At 45.5% G+C, this 27,628-nt stretch overlaps 2 protein-coding genes across 3 annotated transcripts; both read right to left on the bottom strand.

Annotated features, from left to right (window-relative positions):
• Positions 1-5,643: 5,643 nt before the first annotated feature.
• On the bottom strand, positions 5,644-12,437 carry LOC122125785 (sulfotransferase 2A1-like). The gene is made up of 6 exons (XM_042700392.1): positions 12,302-12,437; positions 10,572-10,783; positions 8,913-9,039; positions 7,261-7,355; positions 6,670-6,847; positions 5,644-5,821 (listed from the first exon to the last, which is right to left on the bottom strand). The coding sequence occupies exons 1-6, from the start codon at positions 12,435-12,437 to the stop codon at positions 5,709-5,711; spliced, it is 861 nt and encodes a 286-aa protein (XP_042556326.1). The 3' UTR covers positions 5,644-5,708.
• A 6,935-nt stretch (positions 12,438-19,372) lies between these two features.
• On the bottom strand, positions 19,373-25,867 carry LOC122125775 (sulfotransferase 2A1-like). 2 transcript variants are annotated; one of them, XM_042700380.1, is made up of 6 exons: positions 25,732-25,867; positions 23,940-24,151; positions 22,552-22,678; positions 20,906-21,000; positions 20,335-20,512; positions 19,373-19,485 (listed from the first exon to the last, which is right to left on the bottom strand). In XM_042700380.1, exons 1-6 carry the CDS (start codon positions 25,865-25,867, stop codon positions 19,373-19,375), a joined length of 861 nt encoding a protein of 286 aa, XP_042556314.1. The 2 variants fall into 2 exon arrangements, with proteins under 2 accessions (XP_042556314.1, XP_042556315.1); XM_042700381.1 differs by lacking the exons at positions 20,335-20,512; positions 20,906-21,000.
• Between the last annotated feature and the right edge of the window lie 1,761 nt (positions 25,868-27,628).

Here is a 27,628-nt window from a genome sequence, read left to right as displayed (position 1 = left end):
AGTGTAACTGCAAACTGAGTTAAGAGACTAACTTCTCCAAATATATACCATTTAAGGATGCTAATTTAGTGTCCAAAGGTTTACACTCCATCGAGTCTGCAAACGGCGATGTTACAAATCATATTGAAGTCTGTAATGACATTGGCTCCTCTGCTGCAGCCATAATGGGACCCACCATAAAATGTCTTAAAAATTTTTAGATGTGAAAAAAATGGGATACATAAAAAGGAATTGTTCAAAAGGTAAGAACTCCTAGCAAATTCAGAGCCTTGTACAAGTTAAATAACCCTCTTGGGATAGGATGGAGGTTGCCAGAACCTTCTATAAACTTCTCTTACATCTATAAATTGATTTGGGAAGAGTTCTCTCTTTTTGCCCAATTTTCTTTATAGACCCTGAAGACTAGAAGTCTCGGACATGTTCAACGATCCATTTGTATACTAATATGCCTTGCTAACAAAGTTGTCTAAACATTTTCTGTTCTTTGTCATCTAGTTCTCAAATAGCTGTGAAAAATGTTGTTTATTGTGTTTGTATTTTGTCTCATAGTTGGCTTTGTGTTGTCTGTCTAACACTGACCATACAGTTTTAACATATCGGACAAAACAATGGTACTTTGCGATTGGAATTCCAAAAGAATCTATTGCCAATATATATATATCTCTCTCTATATATATAGAGAGATATATATATATATATTTTTTTTTCAGTCATAGGGCTTGAACTTTGGGCCTGAGCATTGTCCCTTAGCTCTTCAGCTCAAGGCTATCCACTGTGCCATTTCCAGTTTCTTGGTTGTTAATTGGAGATAAGAGCCTCATGGACTTTCCTGCCTGGGCTGGATTTGAACCTGGATCTTCAGTCTTAGCCTCCTGAGTAGCTAGGATTACAGCTGTGAGCCACAGGCACATGGCCAAATTTCATTTTCATAATCTAATTGAGCATTAGAACTCTTGTACATAGGGGCAGGGAAGGTGGCATTGTGGTAGAGCGCTTGCCTTTCATGCCTGATGCCCTGGGTTCGATTCCTCAGCACCACATGAGCAAAAAGAAAAAATCCGGAAGTGGTGCTGTGGCTCAAGTGGTAGATCACTAAACTTGAGCTAAAGAGCTGAGGGACAGGGCCTAGGCCCAGAATTCAGGGCCAAAACCGGACTCAAAACAAACAAACAAAAAAAACAAAAAATGGCAAAAATCAAAAAAACTCTAATACATAAGTATGAGTGTAAATGTATGAGAAACCATTCAAAATAATCTTGTGTTTTAGTGCTTAAAATCTGTCATGATGGTGTAAAAAAAAACAGGTCTGGGAAGGTGGTTCAGTGCTAGAGTGCTCACCTTGCATGCATGAGATCCTGGGTTCAATTCCTCCCTACCATATAAGCAGCAAAAGCCAGAAGTGGGGCTGTGGCTCAAGTGGTAGAGCACTAGCCTTGAGCTGAAGAGCTCAGGGACAGCACTTAGGCCCAGAGTTTAGGCCCCATGACCGACAAAAACAAACAAATACAAAACCAAAAACCAAAACAAGTTTCCTTGAGCTGAAAAAGCATTTAGGAGGTAAGACTTGTCTTAAATGTTTGTTTCAAAATATAGAAATGAGTAAGACTAACCACTTAAGGTTCAAGTAGATCTCTGATGGTATGAGTATGTCTTAAATCTATAAGATAAAGAACTTATTAGTAAAGTTGATATGTAGCTACATTGGCTGTGATTTAAATCAGGTTAAAAGTCGGGGCTGGGAAGTTGGCTCAGTGGTAGAGCGCTTGCCTTGCATGCCAGAGGCCCTGGGTTCGATTCCTCAGCACCACATAAGCAAAAAAAAAAAAAAAAAAAAAAAAAAAAATAAAGTGTGGTCTTCTTAAAAAAAAAAAATCAGGTTAAAAGTAATGCACTATAATAGAAATATTTCATACTTTATGCCAATTTCATATAGATGCTTCTCTCTTTCCCTTTCAGACAGACACTAAAAAGTAACAGTAATGTAGGCAATGTGATTACTATTCCTAAAAACTGCCCCTTGGGATGTATTAAAAATTAAAACCTTTAAAAGGAGAATTAAAATAAAAGGGTTAATCTGTATAATGTGTTTTGGTTTCAATGCTATTCTGCAATTAGATACAAATTGGGAAGAACAAGCTTGTTCTGAGATCCTTGGCTTATTAAGTCTGGGTTCTTGGTACAGTGATTCCTACATGTAAAGAAAAACTATGCTATTAGAGTTTAAAGGTTTTCTACGAGTTAACTCAGACTACAGAAAAAAAAAGTGTCAGCTTTAAATTCCAGATGGCCAGGAGAGAAATGGGTGCTGCCCAGTGGTTCTAGGTTTCAAAACGGTTAACTTAAGTGCAAATCAACAAAGGGAGTAGCCTTAAAATGAGGACTTGGAAAGAAAAGTTATCCAAAATATTGGTTTCAAAGTGGAAAAGGGAAAATTAGGACTATTTAAAATTCACTTCAAGCCAAGCCCTGGTGGTTCACACCTGTAATCCTAGCTTCTCAAGAGCCTAAGATCTGAGGATAGCAGTTTAAAGCCAGCCTTGAGCAGGAAAGTCTGTGAGAGTCTTATGTTCCATAAACTACTCAGAAAAAGCTGGATGTGGCGCTGTGGCTCAAGTGGTAGAGCGCTAGCTTTGAGGTGAAGACTACAGGGTCAGGGCTCATGCCCTGAGTTTAGGCCTCAGAACTGACAAAAAAAAGGAGGGTGAGTAGATAGGTGTAGGTCATGGAGCCCCAAAGAACAGATAGCAATGGCATTCTATACCCTTAGTTATGAAAATTTACTTTTTCCATCCAATACTTCAGCAGCAGATAAACTTTGGAAAGACCTGGAAAAATTGCTTCTTCACCTCAACCTATAAGCTGAAAAAATGACATTGGAAATAACTAGAGACCCAAAACCGTGAAAGCATGGGGTGGTGCTTATTCCTGTATGTGCACAGGTTCAGCGGACATCTATCTACCCACCCTGAAATGAAAACCCAGAAATAAAGAGAAAATGCATCTAACCTCCAAGAATCTTTGGAGAAAACCTTCAAGAGGATGAGGATAACTAAAGGCTCGGGGAGAAAGAGAAACAGCGACCCTTCCCACCTGGGGACCAGTGCAGAGCTTTCTCTGGAAGCTGAGAGATGCCAAAAGGACAAGGGACCGGAAGTGAATGCGTCATCGTTGTTTATAATGATGATGGGGCTTATTCAGACTGCTGGTGCCTCCTGCTCAGTATAAGCCTCTGTTTGGGGAGTTCCTATGCTGGGTAAACTGTTGCACTTAAATTGTACTGTGATATGTAACAACTCAGAAATGGGACCTGTCCAGTGATATAAAGACGGAGTTAAAATATTTGGTCAGGCTGGCTGCCAGTGGTTCATGCCTGTCATCCTGGCTACTCAGGAGGCTGAGGTCTGAGGATCACAGTTCAAAGCCAGCCCAGGCAGGAAGTGGTGAAAACCAGAAGTGGTGCTGTGGCTCAAGTCATAGAGCGCTAGTTTTGAACTAAAGAGCTCAGGGATAGTGCCCAGGCCCAAAGTTCAAGCCCTATGACAAAACAAAACAAAAAAAAGACCATGAATGAAACTTCCTTTTGTATCAAAGAAGGCTCTTCTGTGCAAAATGTTCTAATATAAAGTTTAGTAGGACATGCTATCAGTTTAAAAGGGGTAAAACTATAACTCAGGATGAAATTAGTCGTCAAGAAGATGAGAGTTGAGAGAATGAATTAACTTTGGTCCTTGAATTTATAGTTCATTGTGAGTTTTCATCCTTCTGTTGTGCAAATGACCTTAGCAACTGTTCATCGGTGACAAGACCCTGTCTGCCTCAAGGAAAAAGAGTCGGCATTGGCTGGTCTTTTTTTTGTGGCGGAAAGGCATATGGCGCTCTAAAGACAAATTATCCGTGACTGTTATGTTAGGAGAATGGTGCCTGTCTGTCTTAGTAATTTGACCCATCAGAATAAGAGATGCATAAGACAAGATCTCACTCCAAATTGTGATAACTTAATGCTGTTAAATACTGTGGACAGGGATATAGCTGCAGCTTTATTCTGCCTGTCCCTAGATTGAAGAAGGTGTCCAGAAAGAGTGCAGCAGACTACCTTGAATTTTCAACCATGTGACAGATAAGTAAATCAAGAAATCAATCAACAAATCAATCAATCAATCATTCAATGAAGAAATGAAAAAGGGAAGAACAATAATTTGACACATTAGAAGCGCCACAGATTCTTTGCTGTTGAAAAACCACTTAGGATGTGAACTGTTTGAAGGACTGAGCTGCTTGAAGATAACTGGCAATTGCCAGGCGCTGGTGGCTCACGCCTGTAATCCTAGCTACTCAGGAGGCTGAGATCTGAGGATCTCGGTTCAAAGCCAGCCCGAGCAGGAGAGATCTTGAGACTCCTATCTCCAATAAACCACCAGAAAACCGGAAGTGGCACTGTAGCTCAAGTGGTAGAGCGCTCGCCTTGAACTGAAGAGCTGAGGGAAAGTGCCCAGGCCCAGAGTTCAAGCCCCACCACCGACCAAAAAAAAAAAGATAACTGGCAATTCTCAAAGGATTCAGAACCAGCTAGAGCAGCTCAAACAGGAGCTGAAAAAGTTAAAATTCATTGATAACTTGGGACTTCCAGAATAGTTTTCTTGGTTTTTTTTTTTTTTTTTTTTTGCTTTTCTGGGCCCAAGATCCTCTATTTTACGGATTACCCGGCTAGCCTCCTGTCTATTTCAATGTTTATCTTCTAGCATGCAGCATCCGCTAGCGCAAACAGAAATGAGAATTATGCTTTCTGAAATCATAGGAAAAGGGGGGCTGTGAGAGCTGAAAGGATTGGGAGGATGGAAGGCCTCCTCTGAACATGAACTCTTAGAATCCTGAGAGCTTCCTGGAAAGGTCACTCCCTTCTGGATTGATAGGACTTCAGATTTCTTTCTTGGGTGTAGGCTAATTACACATCAGACAGTCTGGGATCTTTGGGATAGACAAAAATCTATGTGAACTCTAAGTCATTTACTTCTTACAGCTGCTGCTTAAGATGAAGGAGTTATTTATCACTTGAGAGAGATGATACAACACAATGGGTGCTTGTGATTAGTATTGTATTGTAGTATTGGTGCTTGTGATGTCAGGGAAATGGTGATCTCACTTTGTACACGTACACCCCTGTGCCTTACTCAATAAATACCTTGTCCAATGGACACAGGGCACCTGAAGCTCGCAAAAGGCTTCAGGCTCCTGGTGCCCCAAACCTCAATTCCAGGACCTGGTTTCTGTTCCGGCCTCATCCCATGTTGTGCCAAGTTGGGACAGAGCTTCCACTGAAGATCAATTGGGGGAAAGACAACCCCTTCCCCAGAACATCCAGCAAACCCTCAGGCAGCCTCCTGCCATGGGCAGCCCACTGTCCCCACCCGAGGGACCTCCGCAGCCTTTCACCCAGGTTGTCTTTGCTAAACAGAACACTAAGGCATGTTTGTCAGCCCTTGGTGCCGTGGCCCCATTTATTTCAGCAAGAACACACAGGGGTCCCTTTGTGCTCCTCACCTGCATCTGGCTGCCACCTGTCCTGGTGATTGCACCAAAGATGTGACAGGCAAAATCAGACCTCCTGATTCGAGTGACAGACTAATACTATGATCTCTGCCCAGTCCTGTCACCTCCATAAGATGGGGACACAAGTCTTCATCCCAACACACAAGGAGCTAAATCTGGACTTAGTCCCACGAGAACAGCTCCGGAGGAAGTCCCGCCATCTTCTCCCGGAATGTTTCCTCGAAGGCTTGGGTCTGGGCTGGGGTGAAGTGGTTCTTCCAGTCCCCCGTGATACCTGAGGCCATGAAAAAACAATGACACCAGACTGGGTCAGGGCAGGAAGGTGCTGTCCCCTGGTGTCCCTTCTGCCCTCTGCTTGGCCCGAGGTTGAGGCCACAGATCTCCCTGGGAGATGGACTCCACAGCCACCACGCTCCATGTCCAGTGCTCTCCTCTCAAGTTCTGCCCCTGCCACCAGAGGGGCACATCCTCCCCAGATGTGTGGGAGTCAGGAAGCTCAGGATGTGGTCTCATAGTCACACAATGGCATTTTTATTTAATAGGAAGTTGAATAGAGTTTTATATAATAGAGTTCAGTGTGTGTACATGTGCGCATGTGTGAGCATGTGTGTGTCTATACCGGAGTTTGAACACAGTGCCTAGGTTCTATTTGGGAGTTAATTTCTGCTCAAGCCTCATGCTCTACTACTTGATCCAAAACTCCATTTTCTGTTTTGTTCGTAGTTAACTGGAGAGAAGGAATCTCCTGGACTATGCTACACTGTCTGAATTTGAACTGTGATGCTCAGATCTCAGGTTCCTGGGCAGCTAGGATTACAGGCCTGAGCCATGGACACCCAGCTGGTACTTACACTTTGTTCTCTTTTCAGATCCACTTACTATCACATTACTTGTTTGTCTTTTGTAGGACTTAAACTCTGGGCGTGGGCACTGATCTTGAGCTTCTTTGGCTGAAGGCTTGGCATTTGAACCCCACTCCACTTCAAGTTTACTTTGTTTTAACACAAGCTAGAAGTGACCAGCCAGCCTGTTCCTGGCTGATCCCTGGCCAGGAGTGTGTGGTTGGAGACCAGATTTCTTTCCCTGGCTTCCAGCACCTCCTTCCCTGGGACATTTCCATACCTTTCCTGGTGATTTTGAAACCAGCGGGAACAATCCACTCTGGGACATCAGGGAAGTTGCACATCTTGTTCTCCTTCATCGCCTGGAAGGAACTGTTCTCCAGGACCAAGTCCAGCTCTCCGGGTTCCAGTGCCTTCCCCAGGAACCCACAGATCCTCTCTACCATGCTCCTTGTGTCCTAAGGAGAGAAAAACATGGCTCGGGTATGAGAGGGGACAACAGAGAGCATGACTGAGGAGGAGGGAGCAGGAGAAGACAGAAACAGCAGAAGGCAGTGGTAGGGGCAAGGATGGGTGGCCTGTGAAGTTGGGGGCGTGACTCAGTGGGTAGAGCACCAGCCCAAAATCAAAACATCAGGAACTGAGTTCACGACTCCATCTTGAAACAAAAAAAAAAAAAAAAGGAAGAAAAGTAGCATAAGAGGAATGCAGGAAGGAATAGCACACAACAGGATGTAGAAAGTCGACATAGAAGGTGGGATGGAGACTAGGGGGAGGATACTGGGGAAGAAGATAGTGGAGGAGCAGGAGAGATGGTAGAATGGGTGGAGAGGGCAGTGGTGGGGTGGGTACATGTAAAATCAATGGTTACCTTTTTCATCTGCTCATAACTGAGGACCAGCACGTTCTCCTTTTCCCTCATGGACATCCAGCCCCGGACGTGATCAAACCATGACCCGTAAGGCACTGCAGGGGGGACAGTGGGGCAGTGTGAAAAGTCTCCACCATTCCTGATCTGCAGGGTTGTCACAGCACTGATTGCTCTGGTCCCTGTCAACTTCACCAAGGTGTAACCGACAAATAAGTCCTGTCTCTTTATAGCCTCAAAGAGAGAGCACTACTGACTACTGGTGGCTCATGCCTGTCATCCTAGCTACTTAGGACACTGAGATTTGAGGAACACTGTTCAAACCAGCCTGGGCAAGAAAGTCCATGAGACTCTTATCGCCAATGAACCATAATAAAAACCAGAAGTGGCGCTGTGGCTCAAGTGGTAGAGTGTTGGCCTTGAGCTAAAGAGCTGAGGGACAGCACCCAGGCCCAGAGTTCAAGCTCCATGACTGGGAGAGAGCTGGAAGGAAGGGATAGGGAGGGAGAGGGAAAGAGAGCAAACAGAAGCACTGTGGAGCCAGAATATCGATTTCTAAGCAATTTTTTCCTGTAGCACAAACTTTGCCCCATCTGAAGCAGGTCACCAAAGGCCACACCAAAACCTCTGACCGTTATAAAGAGCTCCACAGGCCCTCACAGAACTCAGGTTGAGGGCCTTCCATGCCAGCTTGGCCCAAATCCATCACTTGCACAACTGAGCACAAGTCTGAGTGCAAGGTCTGAGCTGTGACACAGGCACACCAGGCACCTCCCATCCCTGCCCATGGCTCCCAGCAGGTCAGTCTGCAGAGGCCTTGGTGTGGTTTCCTCTACTTGAAACATCTTTGCTTGAAATCAGTGCCAGAGCACTGTACCTGGGTTTCTACACTCCTCTCTACCACTTGAGCCACACCTTCACTCCCTTCATCATGATGATTGAGTGGGTATGAGAGCCTCAAGGACTTTCTGCCTGGGTTGGCTTCCAACTCTGACCCTCAGCTCTCAGCTCCTGAGTAGCTGAGATTATAGGCATGATCCACCAGCCCTGACTACAGATCCAAGTGGTAAGAGATGTTGAATCAGGAGAGAAACAGCTCACCAAGCACTTCTACTGGTTGTGACGCTAAACCCAGAGGGCCTGAGACACCAGATGATGAGGTACACAGAGCACAGATGTGGGGTCCCCCACCCTTCATACCCAACTCAGACCATGGACCCCTGACAGAACCATGGACGAGTGACAAAATTACAAGCATGAGGAATGACCCAGAACTTTTGCATGACTAGAAACAGAGTGATCCCCACTTCAAGTGAGAAACTCTGACACGGACAGCCAAACAAATTTAAAACGTAAAAATACGTAGGGAAGGTAGAGTTGGGCTGTGTGGGAAGCCAGTGAGAAGCTGTCAGTCAACATCTGGGAGTAGAGCACACAGGAAGGGGCGGGTCCTCCATGGCTACGGAAGCTCCAGGGGCTCAAAACACCTTGGGACCTTCCATCATGGGAGAAGTCTGGTGCTGCCTTTAGCCAATGTGAGTTCTGGGATGAGGAAGCATTGGACCCACAGATGGTGAGACTTAAAGGAGACCTTGGAGGGAGGGGACACTCAAAGAGGTTTAAATACTTCTCCATTCTCTTCATTGTTTACTCACCATATCCTTGCAAGAACCATTCAAAATATTGTTCCAATGACTCTGGTTTCTTAGACAGATTTGTAAAACGCCGGAAATAATAACCAGATATAAGGACATCCTTAGGATTTCTGATGACATAGATCATCTTCAAGAGAGAAAGGAGAGAATTAAACAATATTCCCATCATTTCTTGTACTCTTGGCGTTCAGAGAAATTCTAGAATTTTTGCTCCAACATTGAAGTATGTGTTGATCTTTTGGTTGTGCATTAATTTGTGAAATACTTTTCAGAGTTCCTACAATCCAATCACTTTGCCAGGAATAAAACAATGGTGGGACAATGCATTTCCTAAATGTATCAGGGATATTTACCTAGAAAGCACAGAAGATCAGACGCTGGTTAGCCTTTTCTGGCTGCAGATTTATGAATTGTTCTGTAAACATCATTGAAACATCTGGGCATGTGTGGCTCTCACCTGTAACCACAGCTACTCAGGCAGCTCACATCTGAGAATCATAGTTTGAAGCTAGCCCAGGCAGAACAGCTCATGAGACACCCATCTCCAATTAACTACCTGAAAACCTCAAGGGGAGCTATGGCACAAACTGGTAGAATAACAGCTTTGAGTACAAAAGCTCAGGGACAGCTGTGAGTTCAAGTCCCATGAATGGCACAAAAACAAAACAACAAGAATCCATTGATGGAGGGAGCTGAAATGATACAACAACAGAGATTTCACAGCACAGGCACCCATTTCTATGGTGTTCAGGAGCAAATCTGGGTAGCATTTCACCAGGGAAGAGTGTGCATCGTGTCTGGTTTGGCCTAGGCTGGGGAAGCGGGACAAAGGCTCCTGGTCTGATCTGGCCATGAGCATCAGGTGTTTATTCACTGCACAGCCTTCAGAGTCAGGCCACTGACACCAGGTCACATGACATTGAAACCACACAACCTCAACTTTCTTTTTCCTTTTTCTTTTCTTTTCTTTCCTTTTTGCCATGGTTGGTGGTTGTACTGAGGGCCTAGGTGCTGTCCCTGTGTTTATGTGCTCAGGCTGGTGTTTTACCACTTGAGCTGCTGCTCTATTTCTGGCTTTGTTTTTGATAGCTAATCAGAGATAAGAATTACCTGGCCTTTCCTACCTGGGCTGTCTTGTAATCTTTTTTTTTTTTTTTTTTTGGGTCCGGTCGTGGGCCTGAACTCTGGGGCTGGGCGCTGTCCCTCAGCTCTTCAGCTCAAGGCTAGCGCTCTACCACTTGAGCCACAATGTCACTTCCGGCTTTTTTTTTCTACTTATGTGGTGCTGAGGAATCGAACCCAGGGACTCATGCATGGACGGCAAGCGCTCTACTACTGAGCCCCTTCCCAGCCCTGTCTTGTAATCTTGATCCTCAGATCTCAGCCTCCTGTTTAGCTGGGATGACTGCATGAGGCCTGGGTATCCACTTAAAACACAGTTTGTTTAGTCTTTCAGTTTGTCATCCAGTTCATCTGTCAAGATTCACACAGCCATGGTCCACATCTTGGACTCTGGTTTGGTCTGAGGACCCTCAATTCATGAAGGAGAGTCTATGGTCCTCTATGAACTACAGAGGGAGAATGCCAGACCTGCTGGGTGTGTGCATTTTTAAGAGGAAAAGGCCTTGATGGAACAGTTATTGGGCACTGAGCACTGACCTTGGCCTTGGAAGTGAAGAAAGACTTGGGGAAGAGTTGGATGGGGAGGTGGGAGGTGATGAGGGGGGGACCCTCCTTCCTCTCCACTTTGAATTTGTATCCACTTTCATTCTCAATCCATGGGGAACGAATGTATGTGGGCACAGATCGAACCCAGTTGGGATCCCCCTTGGTGTGAATCAGAGAGAGAATCTCAATCAACCAATGGGTTCCTGGGGCAGAAACAAAAGCAGAGGTCACACAATATTACACACACACATATATATATACACACACACACACATATACATACATGCACACACACATATATAATGGTAAAGCATATGTAACATAGACCTTACGAATATAAACTTTCTCAGGCATGCAATCTGATATGGATATGTAGTGTTTAGTGTATTTGGTTTAATTAATTAATTAATTTATTTACTTATTTTTGCATTTGGTTGTGGGGCCTGAACTCTGGTCTTGGTGCTGTCCCTCAGCTTGTAGCTCAAGGCTAGCACTCTACCACTTGAGCCATAGCACCACTTCTGGCTGTTTTCTTTTTGCTTATGTGGTGCTGAGGAATGTAATCCAGGGCCTCAGACGTTCAAGGCAAGCACTCTACTACTGAGCCACATTCCTAGTCCCTGTTTAGTGTATTTTAATCATAGCTCACTCAGTGCCAGTATTTTCTCATCTAATAAGTCTACACTGTCCATGACACCTGAATATTGATATTCTTGCCACCTGCCCTGACCCCCATCATTCTATTATCAAACCAGGACTTTGGCAGTTCTGGCCCTTGTATGTGAGTGCAATAGTACACAGTTTTTTTTTTTTTTTTTGCACTATGGCCGTGACTCATGTGGTTTCAAATGGCAAAATGTCCTGATAATAGTAGAGCATGGGTCTAAGTAGGAAGCATTATGCTCACCTTTGGTCCTCAGCTCCACCCATTTCTGAGCTCCTCCCTGATCTGGAGATCTTGCCATACAGCTAGCCCATCCCTCTGTCCACCCAGACCCACCTGAGCTCCCACCTACCTCACTTCCTACCCCCAGCCCCTGCTGCTGCTAGATTGTGGAGGTGGTCATGAGCTCTCTCTCTGGGGGAGAAATGGCTCCTCTGATAAACCTTGTAATCATCTTTCTCCTGTGCCTGCCTGCCTCCCCCTGGTCCCCTGGAAAGGATGTGATGGATTCTTTCCTGAGCTCTCTGCATTTTCAACAGTGTATAATATTCTACTTTGATCTCTCACCTTGTTTGGGATTGTGCAGCCATTTCTCTGTGGATATTTGGGTTTAATGCAGCTGTCAGCTGTTGCTGAAATCCTGCAGTGCCCCACTGGCTGTGGTTTTCAGCACATTTCCCTTGCAGTGTGCCCTCAGTGCTCCCTCCCCACTCCCCGTGCCCCTTCACACAGGCTCCCTGGCCTGCCAGTGCCTTGTGTTTACCCCAAGTTTTCCAGGTCCTACCTATGGCCCATCATGATTCTTCTATTTGAGATCATGCTTTTTCTCTAGGTAACCTCAAAATCATCCTTTTCATTTAAAAAAATCTGCTGCCAACCCTGGAGCTTGAACAGGGCCTGGGCACTGTCCGCGAGTTGTTGCACTCAAGGCTGGCACAATACCACAGGGCCACAGGTCTTCAATAATGAGCTACTACACCATTCGTACGTGGAACACAGTTGGGAGTGAGGCCACAGCTCTGGCCTTTCCCAGGCAGCCACAACTCCGTCTGCTCACCTGATTTGGGGTAGGTCACCGTGATGATGTCTTCGTCCTTCAGCACCAGCTCCTCGTGGACTGCTTTTATGACTTCAGGGTAGAAATCCACAACAGGGAAAGGAATGCCCTGGTACCACATGTAGTCCTGAGCCATGGCAGAGTCTTGGGTGTCTGGCTCTTGGTCTCAGGCCAGTGGTACTGCCACCGTGTAAGTGGCAGTGCCAGTGGCACTGCCACCGTGTAAGTGGCGGCTGAGTCTGGATTGTGGAGACTATCATTAATTAAGATGATTTGGTGATAAATAAAACCCCTGTGATTGTCCCCAGGGGTTTTTATTGGGCAAGTGTGAAATCATGCAAAGGGTGAACTGTGCTCACCTGATCTACAGTTCATGGCAGAAAACCAGAAATACAAGAGGAAATAGGCTAGGGTATATGATTAACAAATATTTTTTAATGCACCAATCCTTTATTTTGCGAAGAGGTGAAGGATATGAGAAAACATCGCTGGGAGAGAAGAGCTGGACTTCTGGATCAAGACCCCACGTTCAGTCTACTAATATCACTCCAAGATCTTTGCCAAGATACTTCAATGCCTTGTCCTTCCAATTTCCTCTGTTTCCCCTAGGATATCTCTCCACTCCAGGATGGCAGCCATGATCCCCCAGGTCATGGGTCTCCATGATTCCTCACGCTTCTGGATGCAGGGACAATTTCTCAAACTTCTTTTCTTTAACCTGACCTTGCAGATTTGACAAAAAACAAATACTTCTGTAACTTCATGGGGATGGTGTGAGTGTTTGTGTTTGTGTGTGTGTGTGTGTGTGTGTGTGTGTGTTCACACCACAGGAACCGATTTTTCTCCTTCCTGCCTTCCTTTCTCTCCTTCCTTCCTTCCTTCCTTCCTTCCTTCTTCCTTCCTTCCTTCCTTCCTTTTTTCCTTCCTTCCTTATTTCCTTTCTTTTGTAGTTGTTCAAGGGGGTTGAACTGGCCCTGGGTCTCTCAGTTCTTTAGCTCAAGTGTTGTTCATCTACAGCACCACTTCTGGACTGTTCTGTTTATGTGGTGCTGAGGAAGCGTACCAAGGGCCTCATTAATGTGAGGCAAATGCTCTACCACTGTGTCACCTTCCCAACCCCCCAGGAATCTATGTCTATGATGTTCAAGAGCAAAGAAATCTAGATAACATTGCACTGGGAACTGTTTGGGATTGTGCCTGGTGTAGGCTGTACCCGGGACGTGGGATATTCTCTCTGGAGGATAAAGCCATTTTTTTTTTGCCTTCCTGGGACTTGAACTCAGGGCCTGGGCACTGTCCCTGTGTTTTTGTGCTTAATATTAGTGCTCTACCACTTTAGGCACAGCTCCACTTCTTGTCTTATTGGAGTTAAGAGTGTCCTGGCCTTTGCTGCCTGGGCTAGCTTCCAACTTTGATCCTTACTACCTGATTAGCTGGGATTACAGGAGTGTGCCACTGGTGCTTGGCTTTTTTTTATTTCTCTTCCAGTCCTGGGTTTGAACTCTGGGTCAAGGTGCTATTCCTGAGCTTCTTTTGCTCAAGGCTAGCACTCTACCACTTGAGCCATAGCGCCACTTCTGGCTTTTTCTGTATATGCCATGGTAAGGAATTGAATCCGGGGCCTCACTCATATGAGGCAAGCACTCTACCACTGAGCCAACTTCCCAGTGCTAATTTTTTTAAATTTAATTTTATTGTAAAGAATACTGGACAGAGAGGTTACAGTTACATGACTAAGGTAATGCTCAGGTTTTTGTTAATGCCAGTCTTGTGTTATGTGCTTCCCATGGGTCGGAGTTTTCTGCATTTTCAATACTGAGCAATATTCCATTTTGATCTCTTAACCTGTTTGGATGATGCAGCCATTTCTCTGTGGATATTTGCGTTTAATTTCCTGGCGCTCTACCGTGTTAGCCACAGGTCTTCAATAACGGAGCTACTATGTGGTCCCTATGTTGTAGACAGCAGGAAGGAATGGGGGTGCAGGCCTGGAGGTTCCAAGGCAGAGCACTGGAAGTGGAGCTCTGGCTCGGGTGGTAGAATGTGATCCTTGAGTGAAAACCTGAGGGACAGTGCCCAGGCCCTGAATTCAAGTCTCAGGACCAGCAAACACTTGAATAACATGGCGCTTGATGCATTCCCATACTTACATTTCTTACTGACATTTTTGTGCCAGACCCAGAAGTCTGGCACCCACAGGACGTGAATGACTCGCAGGGCATTATGGGGGTGGTGACCACTCACATATCCACCCAGGCCCTGGGCTGTGACAACGTGAGACCTAGGCTGTGATGTCATCGTACCCTCTCAGGTCTGATGGGGTCCCCTGAGAGGCGATCTCTCTTCCACTCCTGACTGGGAAAACTTGACCAAAGCCTGCCTAAAGCCCAATCAATAGCTACAATATGAAATGTGGTGACTGAGGAAGCTCATCTCCAAGCTTTGAAAAATCAACACGTCCCCATGACCGACAAAAAGAACAACAAACACAGAAACAAAAAAACCACCATAGACATTCTTGGGGCTGGGAAGGTGGCTCAGTGGTAGGGTGCTTGCCTTGTATGCATGAGGCCCTGGGTTCAAATCTTCAGGACCACATCAGCAGAAAAAGCCAGAAGTGGCACTGTGGCTCAATTGGTAGAGCACTAGCCTTGATTTGAAGATCTAAGGGTCAATGCCACGGCCCAGAGTTCAAGCCCCAGGACTGACCAAAAAAAAAAAAATCAACGTGTCTACTCTCCCATAGTAACTGAGGAGGACCAGCTTACCAGACTGGGAGTGGTCCTACAGGTACTGGGCAGGTATCAGATCAGGTGTCAGAACAGGGAAGAGGTAACCCAGCCAGGATAAATAGCTATCACCTCTGTACATAGCAGGCAAGGAGGCCTGGAACCATTGGTTGATTTCAGAGCCCGGTTAAAGATAATCTTCATAAAAGTGTAACTGCAACCTGAGTTAAGAGACTAACTTCTCCAAATATATACCATTGAAGAATGCTAATTGAGTGTTCAAAGGATTTACACTCCATCAAGGCTGCAAACGGCGATGTTACAAATCATATTGAAGTCTGTAATGACATCGGCTTCTCTGCTGCAGCCATAAGGGGATCCACCATAACATGTCTTAAAATGTTTTAGATGTGAAAAAAATGGGATACATAAAAAGGAATTGTTCAAAAGGTAAGAACTCCTAGCAAATTCAGAGCCTTGTACAAGTTAAATAACACTCTTTGGATAGGATGGGGGTGCCAGACCCTTCTATAAACTTCTCTTACATCTATAAATGGATTTAAGAAGGGTTCCCTCTTTTCGCCCAATTTTCTTTACAGACCCTGAAGACTAGAAGCCTCGGACATGTTCAAAGATCCATTTGTGTACTAATATGCCTTGCTAACCAAGTTGTCTGAACATTTTCTGTTCTTTGTCATCTATTTCTCAAATAGCTGTGAAAAATGTTATTTATTGTGTTTGTATTTTGCCTCATAGTTTGCTTTGTGTTGTCTGTCTAATACTGACCACACAGTTTTATCATATTGGAAAAAATAATGTCACTTTGCCATTGGAATTCCAAAAGAATCTATGGCCTATATATATATATATATGTATATATGTATATATATATATATATATACATATATATATATATATATTTTTTTTTTTTTTTTTCAGTCATAGGGCTTGAACTTTGGGCCTGAGCATTGTCCCTTAGCTCTTTGGCTCAAGGCTAGCCACTGTGCCACTTCCAGTTTCCTGGTTGTTAATTGGAGACAAGAGTCTCATGGACTTTCCTGCCTGGGCTTGCTTTGAACCTGGATCTTCAGTCTCAGCCTCCTGAGTAGCTAGGATTACAGGTGTGAGCCACAGGCACATGGCCAAATTTCATTTTTATAATCTAATTGAGCATTAAAACTCTTGTACATAGGGGCAGGGAAGGTGGCTCAGTGGTACAGCACTTGCGTTGCATGCCTGAGGCCCTGGGTTTGATTCCTCAGCACTACATGAGCAAAAAGAAAAAAATCAGAAGTGGTGCTGTGGCTCAAGTGGTAGAGCGCTAAACTTGAGCTGAAGAGCTGAGGGACAGTGCCCAGGACCAGAGTTCAGGACCCACGACCGGACCCAAAAAAACAATAAAACAAAAAAACTCTTGTACATAAGTATGAGTGTAAGTGTATGTGAAACTGTTCAAAATAATCTAGTATTTTAATGCTTAAAATCTGTCATGATGGTGTGAAAAAAAAACCAGGTCTGGCAAAGTGGTTCAGTGCTAGAGTGCTCGCCTTGCATGCATGAGATCCTGGGTTCAATTCCTCCACACCATATAAGGAGAAAAAGCCAGAAGTGGGGCTGTGGCTCAAGTGGTAGAGCGCTAGCCTTGAGCTGAAGAGCTCAGGGACAGCACTTAGGCCCAGAGTTCAGGCCCCACGACCGGAATCCACGCCCCCAAAATTGCTATCTTCACCTCAACCTATTCGCTGAAAGGATGACATTGGTATTAACTAGAGACCCAGAACCGTCAAAGTATGGGGTGGTGGTTATTCCTGTGGGTGCACAGGCTCAGCGGACATCTGTCTACCTACCCTGAAATGAAAACCCAGAAATAAAGAGAAAATGCATCCAATCTCCAGGAACCTCTGAAGAAAACCTTCAAGAGCATGAGGATATCTAAGAGCTCGGGGAGAAAGAGAAACAACGACCCTTCACACCTGGGGACCAGAGAAGAAGCTTTCTCTAGAAGCTGAGAGATACCAAAAGGACAAGGGACCGGAAGTGAATGCATCGTCGTCGTGGTTGTTTATAATGATGCTTATTCAGACTGCTGGTGCCTTCTGCTCAGTATAAGCCTCTGTTTGGGGGATTCCTATGCTGGGTAAACTGTTGCACTTAAATTGTACTTTGATATGTAACAACGCAGATATCGGACCTGCCCACTGATATAAAGACGGAGTTAAAATATTTAGTCAGGCCGGGTGTCAGTGGTTCATGCCTGTCATCCTAGCTACTCAGGAGGCTGAGATCTGAGGATCGCAGTTCAAAGCCAACCCAGGCAGGAAGTGGTGAAAACTGGAAGTGGTGCTGTGGCTCAAGTCATAGAGCACTAGTTTTGAAGTAAAGAGCTCGGGGACAGCCCCCAGGCCCAAAGTTCAAGCCTACGACCAACCAAAAAAATAAAAAAGACCATGAATGAAACTTCCTTTTGTATCAAAGAAGGCTCTTCTGTGCAAAATGTTCCAATATACAGTTTAGTAGGACATGCTGTCAGTTGAAAAGAGGTAAAAATATAACTCAGGATGAAATTAGTCGTCAAGAAGATGAGAGTTGAGAGAATGAATTAATTTGGACCTTGAATTAATAGTTCACGGTGAATTTTCATGCTTCTGCTATGCAAATGACCTTAGCAACTGCTCATCACTGACAAGACTCTGTTTGCCTGAAGGAAAAAGAGTCGGCATTGGCTGGTTTTTCTTTCGTGGGGGAAAGGCATATGGCGCTCTAAAGACAAATTATCCATGACTGTTAAGTTAGGAGAATGGTGCTTGTCTGTCTTAGTAATTTGGTCCATCAGAATAAGAGATGCATAAGACAAGATCTCACTCAAAATTGTGGTAACTTAATGCTGTTAAATACTGTGGAGAGTGCTGTAGTTGTATCTTTTATTCTGCCTGTCTCTAGACTTGAAGAAGGTGTCCAGAAAGAGTGCAGCAGACAATCTTGTATTTTCAACCAAGTGTCAGATAAATAAATCAAGAAATAAATCAAGAAATCAATCAATCAATCAAGAAATGAAAAAGGGAAGAGCAATAATTTGACACATTGGAAGCGCCACAGATTGTTTGCTGTTGAAAAACCATTTAGGATGTGAACTGTTTGAAGGACTGAGCTGCTTTAAGATAACTGGCAATTCTCAAAGGATTCAGAACCAGCTAGAGCAGCTCAAACAGGAGCTGAAAAAGTTAAAATTCAATGATAACTGGGACTTCCAGAATAGTTTTCCAGTTTTTTTTTTGGCTTTTCTGGGCCCAAGATCCTCTGTTTTATGGATTATCCAGCTAGCACCCTGTTTATTTAAATGTTTATTTCTAGCATGCAGCATATGCTAGCTCAAACAGAAATAAGAATTATGCTTTCTGAAATCATAGGAAAAGGGGGGATTTTGAGAGCCCCCAAAAGCTGAGCTGTGAGAGCTGGAAGGTTTGGGAGGATAGAAGGCCTCCTCTGAACATGAACTTTTAGAATCCTGAGAGCTCGCTGGAAACATCAATCGCTGCTGGATTGATAGGACTTCAGATTTCTTTCTTGGGTGTAGGCTAATTCCACATCAGACCTTCTGGGATCTTTGGGATAGACAAAAATCTATGTGAACTCTAAGTCATTTGCTGCTTACACCTGCTGCTTAAGATGAAGGAGTTATTTATCACCAGATGGAGATGACATCTCAGGATGGGTGCTTGTGATTAGTATTGTATTGTAGTATTGGTGCTTGTGATGTCAGGGAAATGGTGATCTCACGTTGTGTATGTTAGCCCCTGTGCCCTACTCAATAAATACCTTGTCAAATGGACTCTGGATACTGGAAGCTGACAAAAAGCTTCAGGCTCCTGGTGCCCCAAACCTCAATTCCAGGATCTGGTTTCTGTTCCGGCCTCATCCCAGGTTGTCCCAAGTTGGGACAGAGCTTCCACGCAAGATCAATGCGGGGGAAGAAATCCCTTCCCCAGGACCTCCAGCAAACCCTCAGGCAGCCTCCTGCTGTGGGCAGAGTACTGTCCCCACCCGAGGGAACTGTGCAGCCTTTCACCCAGGTCGTCTTTGCTAAACAGAACACTAAGGCATGTTTGTCAGCCCTCGGTGCCGTGGCCCCATTTATTTCAGCAAGAACACACACAGGTCCCTTTGTGCTCCTCACCTACATGTGGCTGCCACCTGTCCTGGTGATTGCACCAAAGATGTGACAGGCAAAGTCAGACCTCCTGATTCGAGTGACAGACTAATGCTATGATCTCCACCCAGTCCTGTCACCTTCATAAGGTGGTGACACGTCTTCATCCCAACACTCAAGGAGGTAAAACTGGGCTTAATCCCACGAGAATAGCTCCGGAGGAAGTCCCACCATCTTCTTCTGGAATGTTTCCTCGAAGGCTTGGGTCTGGGCTGGGGTGAAGTGGTTCTTCCAGTCCCCCGTGATACCTGAGGCCATGAAAAAACAATGACACCAGACTGGGTCAGGGCAGGAAGGCGCTGTCCCCTCATGTCCCTTCTGCCCTCTGCCTGCCCTGAGGGTGAGGCCACAGATCTCCCTGGGAGATGGACTCCACCGCCACCACGCTCCATGTCCAGTGCTCTCCTCTCAAGTTCTGCCCCTGCCACCAGAGGGGCACATCCTCCCCAGATGTGTGGGAGTCAGGAAGCTCAGCATGTGGTCTCATAGTCACACAATGGCATTTTTATTTAATAGGAAGTTGAATAGAGTTTTTATATAATAGAGTTCAGTGTGTGTACATGTGTGCATGTGTGAGCAAGTGTGTGTCTATACAGGAGTTTGAACTCAGGGCCTGGTGCTATTTGGGAGTTATTTTCTGTTCAAACCTCATGCTCTACTACTTGAGCCACAATTCCCTTTTCTGTTTTTTTGGTGGTTAACTGGAGAGAAGGAACCTCCTGGATTATGCTATACCATCTGGATTTGAACTGTGATAATCAGATCTCAGGTTTCTGGGGAGCTAGGATTACAGGCCTGAGCCTCTGACACCCAGCTGGTACTTATACTTTGTTTTCTTTTCAGATTCACATACTATCACATTACTTGTTTGTCTGTTGTAGGACTTAAAGTCTGGGCCTGGGCACTGATCTTGAGCTTCTTTTGCTGAAGGCTTGGCATTTAAGCCCCAGCTCCACTTCCAGTTTACTTTTTTTTAACACAAGCTGGAAGTGAACAGCCAGCCTGTTCCTGGCTGATCCCTGGCCAGGAGTGTGTGGTTGGAGACCAGATTTCTTTCCCTGGCGTCCAGCACCTCCTTCCCTGGGACATTTCCTTACCTTTCCTGGTGATTTTGAAACCAGCAGGAACAATCTCCTCTGGGATACAAGAGAGGTTGGACATCTTGTTCTCCTTCATTGCCAGGAAGGAACTGTTCTCCAGAACCAAGTCCAGCTCTCCGGGTTCCAGTGCCTTCCCCAGGAACCCACAGATCCTCTCTACCATGCTCCTCGGGTCCTAAGGAGAGAAAAACACAGCTGGGTTATGAGAGGGGACAACAGAGCAGGAGTGAGGAGGAGGGAGCAGGAGAAGAGAGAGACAGCAGAAGGCATTGGCAGGAGAGAGGATGGGTGGCCTGTGGAGTTGGGGGCATGACTCAGTGGGTACAGCACCAGCCAAAAGGCAAAACTGAGTTCAAGACTCCATCTTGAAACAAAAATAAAAAAGAAAGAAAAGGAGCATTAGAGGAATGCAGGAAGGAATAATACACAACAGGTTGTAGAAAGTTGGCATAGAAGGTGGGATGGAGACTGGGGGGAGGATACTGGGGAAGAACATAGTGGAGAAACAGGGGAGATGGTAGAAGGGGTGGAGAGGGCCATGGTGGGTGCAGGTAAAATCAATCGTTACCTTTTTCATCTGCTCATAACTGAGGATCAGCACGTTCTCCTTTTCCCTCATGGACATCCAGCCCCGGACGTGATCAAACCATGACCCGTAAGGCACTGCAGGGGGAACAGTGGGGCAGCGTGAAAAGTCTCCACCATTCCCGATCTGCATGGTGGTCTCAGCACTGATTGCTCTGGTCCCTGTCACCTTCACCAGGGTGTAACCGACAAATAAGTCCTGTCTCTTTATAGCCTCAAAGAGAGAGCACTACCTGAGTACTGGTGGCTCACGGCTGTCATCCTAGCTACTTAGGACACTGAGATTTGAGGATCACTGTTCAAACCAGCCAGGGCAAGAAAGTCTATGAGACTCTTATTGCCAATGAACCACCAAAAAACTAGAAGTGGCACTGTGGCTCAATTGGTAGAGTGCTCGCCTTGAGTTAAAGAGCTGAGGGATAACACCCAGGCCCAGAGTTCAAGCCCCATGGCTGAGAGAGAGGGGGAAGAAAGGGATAGGGAGGGAGAGGGAAAGAGAGCAAACAGAAGCACTGTGGAGCCAGGACATGGATTTCTAAGCAATTTTTTCCTGTAGCACAACCTTTGCCCCATCTGAAGCAGGTCACAAAAGGCCAGACCAAAACCACTGATCAGGACAAAGAGCTCCGCAGGCCCTCACAGAACTCAGGCCGAGGGCCTTCCAATCCAAGTTGGCCCAATCCATCACTTGCACAACTGAGCACAAGTCTGAGTGCAAGGTCTGAGCTGTGACACATACACACGAGGCACCTCCCATCCCTGCCCATGGCTCCCAGCAGGTCAGTCTGCAGAGGCCTTGGTGTGGTTTCCTCTACTTGAAACATCTTTGCTTGAAATCAGGGCCAGAGCACTGTACCTGGGTTTCGACACTCCTCTCTACCACTTGAGCCACACCTTCACTCCCTGCATCATGATGATTGAGTGGGTATGAGAGCCTCAAGGACTTTCTGCCTGGGTTGGCTTCCAACTCTGACCCTCAGCTCTCAGCTCCTGAGTAGCTGAGATTATAGGCGTGATCCACCAGCCCTGACTATAGATCCAAGTGGTAAGAGATGTTGAATCAGGGGAGAAACAGCTCATCAAGCACTTCTACTGGTTGTGACGCTAAACCCAGAGGGCCTGAGACACCAGATGATGAGGTACACAGAGCACAGATGTGGGGTCCCCCACCCTTCATACCCAACTCAGACCATGGACCCCTGACAGAACCATGGACAAGTGACAAAATTACAAGCATGAGGGATGACCCAGAACTTCTGCATGACGAGAAACAGGGTGATCCCAACTTCAAGTGAGAAACTCTGACATGGACAGCCAAACAAATTTAAAACGTAAAAATACGTAGGGAAGGTAGAGTTGGGCTGTGTGGGAAGCCAGTGAGAAGCTGTGAGCCAACATCTGGGAGTAGAGCACACAGGAGGGGGCGGGTCCTACATGGCTACGGAAGCTCCAGGGGCTCAAAACACCTTGAGACCTTCCATCATGGGAAAAGTCTGGTGCTGCCTTTAGCAGGAGGAGGAAGCATTGGACCCACAGATGGTGAGATTTAAAGGAGACCTTGGAGAGTGGGGTCGCATAGGCACTCAAAGAGATTTACATCCTTCTCCATTGACTTCGCAGTCTACTCACCATATCCTTGCAAGAACCATTCAAAAAATTGTTCCAGTGACTCTCGTTTCTTAGCCAGATTTGTAAATCTCCAGAAATAATAACCAGATATAAGGACATCCTTAGGATTTCTGATGACATAGATCATCTTCAAGGGAGAAAGGAGAGAATTAAACAATTTTCCCATCATTTCTTGCACTCTTGGTGTTCAGAGAAATTCTAGCCATTTTTTGCTCCAACATTGAAGTATCTGTTGGTCTTTTGGTTGTGCATTAGTTTGTGAAATACTTTTCAGAGTTGCTACAATCAAATCACATTGCCAGGAATAAAACAATGGTGGGACAATGCATTTCCTAAATGTATCTGGGATATTTACCTAGAAAGCACAGGAGATCAGACACTGGTTAGTCTTTCTTGGCTACAGAATTATGAGTTGTTCTGTAAACATCATTGAAACATCTGGGCATGGGTGGCTCTCACCTGTAACCACATCTACTCAGACAGTTCAGATCTGAGCATCATAGTTTGAAGCTAGCCCAGGCAGAACAGCTCATGAGACACCCATCTCCAATTAACTACCTGAAAACCTCAAGGGGAGCTATGGCGTAAACTGGTAGAATAACAGCTTTGAGTACAAAAATTCAGGGACAGCTGTGAGTTCAAGTCCCAGGAGTGGCACAAAAACAAAACAACGAGAATCCATTGATGGAGGGAGCTGAAATGATACAACAACAGAGATTTCACAGCACAGGCACCCATTTCTATGGTGTTGAGGAGAAATCTAGGTAGCATTGTGCCAGGGAAGAGTGTGCATTGTGTGTGGTGTGGGCTGGGCTGGGGAGGCGGGACAAAGGCTCCTGGTCTGATCTGGCCATGAGCATCAGGTGTTCATTCACTGCACAGCCTCCAGTGTCAGACCACTGACACCAGGTCACATGACATGGTGTCATGTTTTACTTTTCTTTTTTTTTACTCAGGGCCTATGTACTGTTCCTGTGTTTTTGTGCTCAGGCTGGTGCTTTACCACTTGAGCTGCTGCTCCACTTCTGCTTTACTTTTGATAGCTCATCAGAGATAAGAATCACCTGGCCTTTCCTACCTGGGCTGACTTCTGATCTTGATCCTCAGATCTCAGCCTCCTATTTAGCTGGGATGACCACACAAGGCCTGGGTATCCACTTAAAGCACAGTTTGGTTATTCTTTCAGTTAGTCATCCAGTTCATCTGTCAGGGATTGCACAGCCATGGTCCACATCTTGGACTCTGTTTGGTCTGAGGACCCTCACCTCATGAAGGGGACTCTGGGGTCCTCCATGAACTACAGAGGGAGAATGCCAGACCTGCTGGCTATGTGCATTTTTAAGAGGAAAAGGCCTTGATGGAACAGCTATTGGGCACTGAGCACTGACCTTGGCCTTGGAAGTGAAGAAAGACTTGGGGAAGAGTTGGATGGGGAGGTGGGAGGTGATGAGGGGGGGACCCTCCTTCCTGTCTTTTATGGTTTGGAACCCAACTTCACTCTCAATCCATGGGGAACAAAGACCTGTGGGCACAGATCGAATCCAGTTGGGATCCCCCTTGGTGTGAATCAGAGAGAGAACCTCAATCAACCAATGGGTTCCTAGGGCAGAAAGAAAAGCAGAGGCCACTCATTTCTATCTGAATTCACAATATTATGTATATATACACACAAACACACACACACACACACACATACATACATACATGCATACACACACATAGATAATGGTAAAACATATGTAACACAGACCTTACGGATATAAACTTTCTCAGGTATGCAATCTGATATGGATAAGTAGTGTTTAGTGTATTTTAATCATAGCTCACTCAGTGCCAGTATTTTGTCATCTAATAAGTCTACACTGTCCATGACAACTGAATATTGATTTGCTTGCCACCTGCCCCATCATTCTCTTATCACACCAGGACTTTGGCTTTTCTGGGCCTTGTATTTGAGTGCAATAGTACACAGTTTGTTTGTTTGTTTTTTTTGCACTATGGCCTGGACTCATGTGGTTTCAAATGGCAAAATGTCCTGATAATAGTAGAGCATGGGTCTAAGTAGGAAGCATTATGCTCACCTTTGGTCCTCAGTTCCACCCATTTCTGAGCTGCTCCCTGCCCTGGAGATCTTGCCATAGAGCCAGCCCCTCCCTCTCTCCACCCAGACCCACCTGAGCTCCCACCTACCTCACTTCCTACCCCCAGCCCCTGCTGCTGCTAGATAGTGGAGGTGGTCATGAGCTCTCTCTCTGGGGGTGAAATGGCTCCTCTAATAAACCTTGTAACCATCTTTCTCCTGTGCCTGCCTGCCTCTGATTGGTCCCCTGGGACGGATGTGATGGATCCTTTTTTGAACTGTCTGCATTTTCAACAGTGTATTATATTCCACTTTGATCTCTCAACTTGTTTGGGATTGTGCAGCAATTTCTCTGTGAATGTTTCGGTTCAATGCAGCTATTAGCTGTTGCTGAAATCCTGCAATGCTCCACTGGCTGTGGTTTTCAGCACATTTCCCTTGCAGTGTGCCCTCAGTGCTCCCTCTCCACTCCCCATGCCCCTTCACACAGGCTCCCTGGCCTGCCAGTGCCTTGTGTTTACCCCAAGTTTTCCAGGTCCTAACTATGGCCCATCATGATTCTTCTATTTGAGATCATGCCTTTTCTCCAGGTAACCTCAAAATCATCCTTTTCATTTTATGAACTATGGAGCATCTCAAAAACACCCATTTAAAAAACTGTGCTGCCATGCCGGGCGCTGGTGGCTCAAGCCTGTAATCCTAGCTACTCAGGAGGCTGAGATCTGAGGATCGTGGTTCAAAGCCAGCCCTGGCAGGAGAGACCGTGAGACTCCTATCGCCAATAAACTACCAGAAAACCGGAAGTGGCGCTGTAACTCAAGTGGTAGAGCACTTGCCTTGAGCTGAAGAGCGGAGGGACAGTGCCCAGGCCCAGAGTTCAAGTCCCATGGCCGACAAAAAAAAAAAAAACTGTTCTGCCAACCCTGGAACTTGAACAGGGCCTGGGCGCTGTCCATGAGCTTTTGCGCTCAAGACTGGCACAAACCACAGGGCCACAGGTCTTCAATAATGAGCTACTACACCATTCCTACGTGGGACACAGTTGGGAGTGAGGCCACAGCTCTGGCCTTTCCCATACAGCCACAGCCCCCTCTGCTCACCTGATTTGGGGTAGGTTACTGTGATGATGTCTTCGTCCTTTAGCACCAGCTTCTCATGGACTGCTTTTAGATGTTCAGGGCAGATATACACAACAGGGAAAGGAATGCCCTGGTACCACACGTAGTCCTGAGCCATGGCAGAGTCCTGGGTGCCTGGCTCTTGGTCCTAGGCCACTGGCACTGCCACCGTGGAAGTGTTGACAGAGTCTGGATGGTCAAGACAATTATTAACTATGATGAATTGGTGATTAAAAAAAAAAACCCTGTAGCCGGGTGCTGGTGGCTCACGCCTGTAATCCTAGCTACTCAGGAGGCTGAGATCTGAGATAGCGGTTCAAAGCCAGCCCAGGCAGGAGAGACCGTGAGACTCCTATCTCCAAGAAACCACCAGAAAACCGGAAGTGGCGCTGTAGCTCAAGTGGTAGTGCGCTCGCCTTGAGTTGAAGAGCTGAGGGACAGCGCCCAGGCCCAGAGTTCAAGCCCCACCACCAACAAAAAAAAACAAAAAACAAAACAAAAAAAACCCTGTAATTGTTCCCAGTGATTTATTTTATTTATTTATTTTTTTTCTGAACATAGTGTACAGAGAGGTTACAATTACATGGGCAGGATAATGCGTACATTTCTTATCAAGCATTGCAGCCTCCTCCTTTGTTTACCCTTCACATCCCTTCCCAGCCTCCCCCCCCACTCAAACCTCCCCCCTCCTCCCCCCAGCACCAACGTTGTAAAGTTCGTTTTCGATATGACAACTTGTACTTCTCATTGTTGCAACAAGTCCACCTGTATCCTTAAACGACTTGTTTTTCCCCATCTCCTCCAGAAGTTATACTGACATCAAATATAGTGAAAGCAGGGGCTATACTGTGGGGGAGGGACATACAAAGCAACAATGAAATAATCTTATAAATGCATTAGAAACAAATGCATGAAAGAAAAAAACATTAAAATACATATCTAAGGGTTCATCTTCCTAACATCACATTATCTGACCTTTTTCTGCTTGACTCATACATATACTAGATATTGCAAATAAGGAAAACCTTGGGACCTATGTTTCTTTGGGCCTGGCTTACTTCACTTAATATATTTTTTTTCCAAGTTTTTCCATTTCCTAACAAATGGGGCACTGTCGTTCTTTCTGATGGAGGCATAGAATTCCATTGTGTATATATACCACATTTTCTTGATCCATTCATCTATGAGGGGCATCTGGGTTGGTTCCATATCTTAGCTATGGTAAATAATGCTGAAATAAACATAGTTGTGCTGGTAGCTTTAGTGTGGTCTTGTTTGTAAACATTTGGTTCCCAGTGATTTTTATTGGGCAACTGTGATATCATGCAAAGGGTGAACTGTGCTCATCTGATCTTCAGTTCATGGCAGAAAACTAGAAATACAAGAGGAAATAAGCTAGGGCATAAGATTATCTAATGTTTTTTAATGTACTAATCCTTTATTTTGAGAAGAGGTATAGGTATCAGAAAAAAATCATAGAGAGGGAAGGGCTGGACTTCTGGATCAACACTGCACATTCAATCTACTAATATCACTCCAAGATCTTTGCCAAGATTCCTCAATGCATTGTCCTTCCAATTTCCTCTGTTTCCCCTAGGATTTCTCTCCACTCCAGGCTGGCAGCCATGATCCCCCAGGTCATGGGTCTCCATGGTTCCACAGAAGCACGGACAGTTTCTCAGACTTCTTTTCTTTATCCTGACCTTGCAGATTTGACAAACACCAAAAACTTCTGTAACTTTATGGGGATGGTGTGAGTGTGTGTGTGTGTGTATACATACCACAGAAACTGATTTCTCTCCTTTGTTCCTTCCTTCCTTTCTACCTTCTTTCCTTCCTTCCTTCTTTTCTAGTTGGTCATGGGGCTTGAACTGGCCCT

The sequence above is a fragment of the Dipodomys spectabilis genome, unplaced genomic scaffold, assembly GCF_019054845.1.
Source record: "Dipodomys spectabilis isolate Male_0828 unplaced genomic scaffold, ASM1905484v1 ptg000266l, whole genome shotgun sequence".
NCBI lineage: Eukaryota > Metazoa > Chordata > Mammalia > Rodentia > Heteromyidae > Dipodomys > Dipodomys spectabilis.
Note: the sequence above shows the minus strand (reverse complement) of the source record. Positions and strands in the feature narration are given on the sequence as shown.

Excerpts from the sequence above, each read along its gene's own strand:
- LOC122125785 (XM_042700392.1), bottom strand. The coding sequence starts at position 12,437 with ATGGCTCAGGACTACATGTGGTACCAGGGCATTCCTTTCCCTGTTGTG. Across the intron at positions 9,040-10,571 it reads TCTTCACTTCCAAGGCCAAG|ATGATCTATGTCATCAGAAA; the intron begins GTCAGTGCTCAG and ends TCTCTCTTGAAG. Across the intron at positions 5,822-6,669 it reads TTTCAAAATCACCAGGAAAG|GTATCACGGGGGACTGGAAG; the intron begins GTATGGAAATGT and ends TCATGGCCTCAG.
- LOC122125775 (XM_042700380.1), bottom strand. The coding sequence starts at position 25,867 with ATGGCTCAGGACTACGTGTGGTACCAGGGCATTCCTTTCCCTGTTGTG. Across the intron at positions 24,152-25,731 it reads AGTAACCTACCCCAAATCAG|GAACCCATTGGTTGATTGAG; the intron begins GTGAGCAGAGGG and ends TTTCTGCCCTAG. Across the intron at positions 20,513-20,905 it reads GTTATGAGCAGATGAAAAAG|GACCCGAGGAGCATGGTAGA; the intron begins GTAACGATTGAT and ends TTCTCTCCTTAG.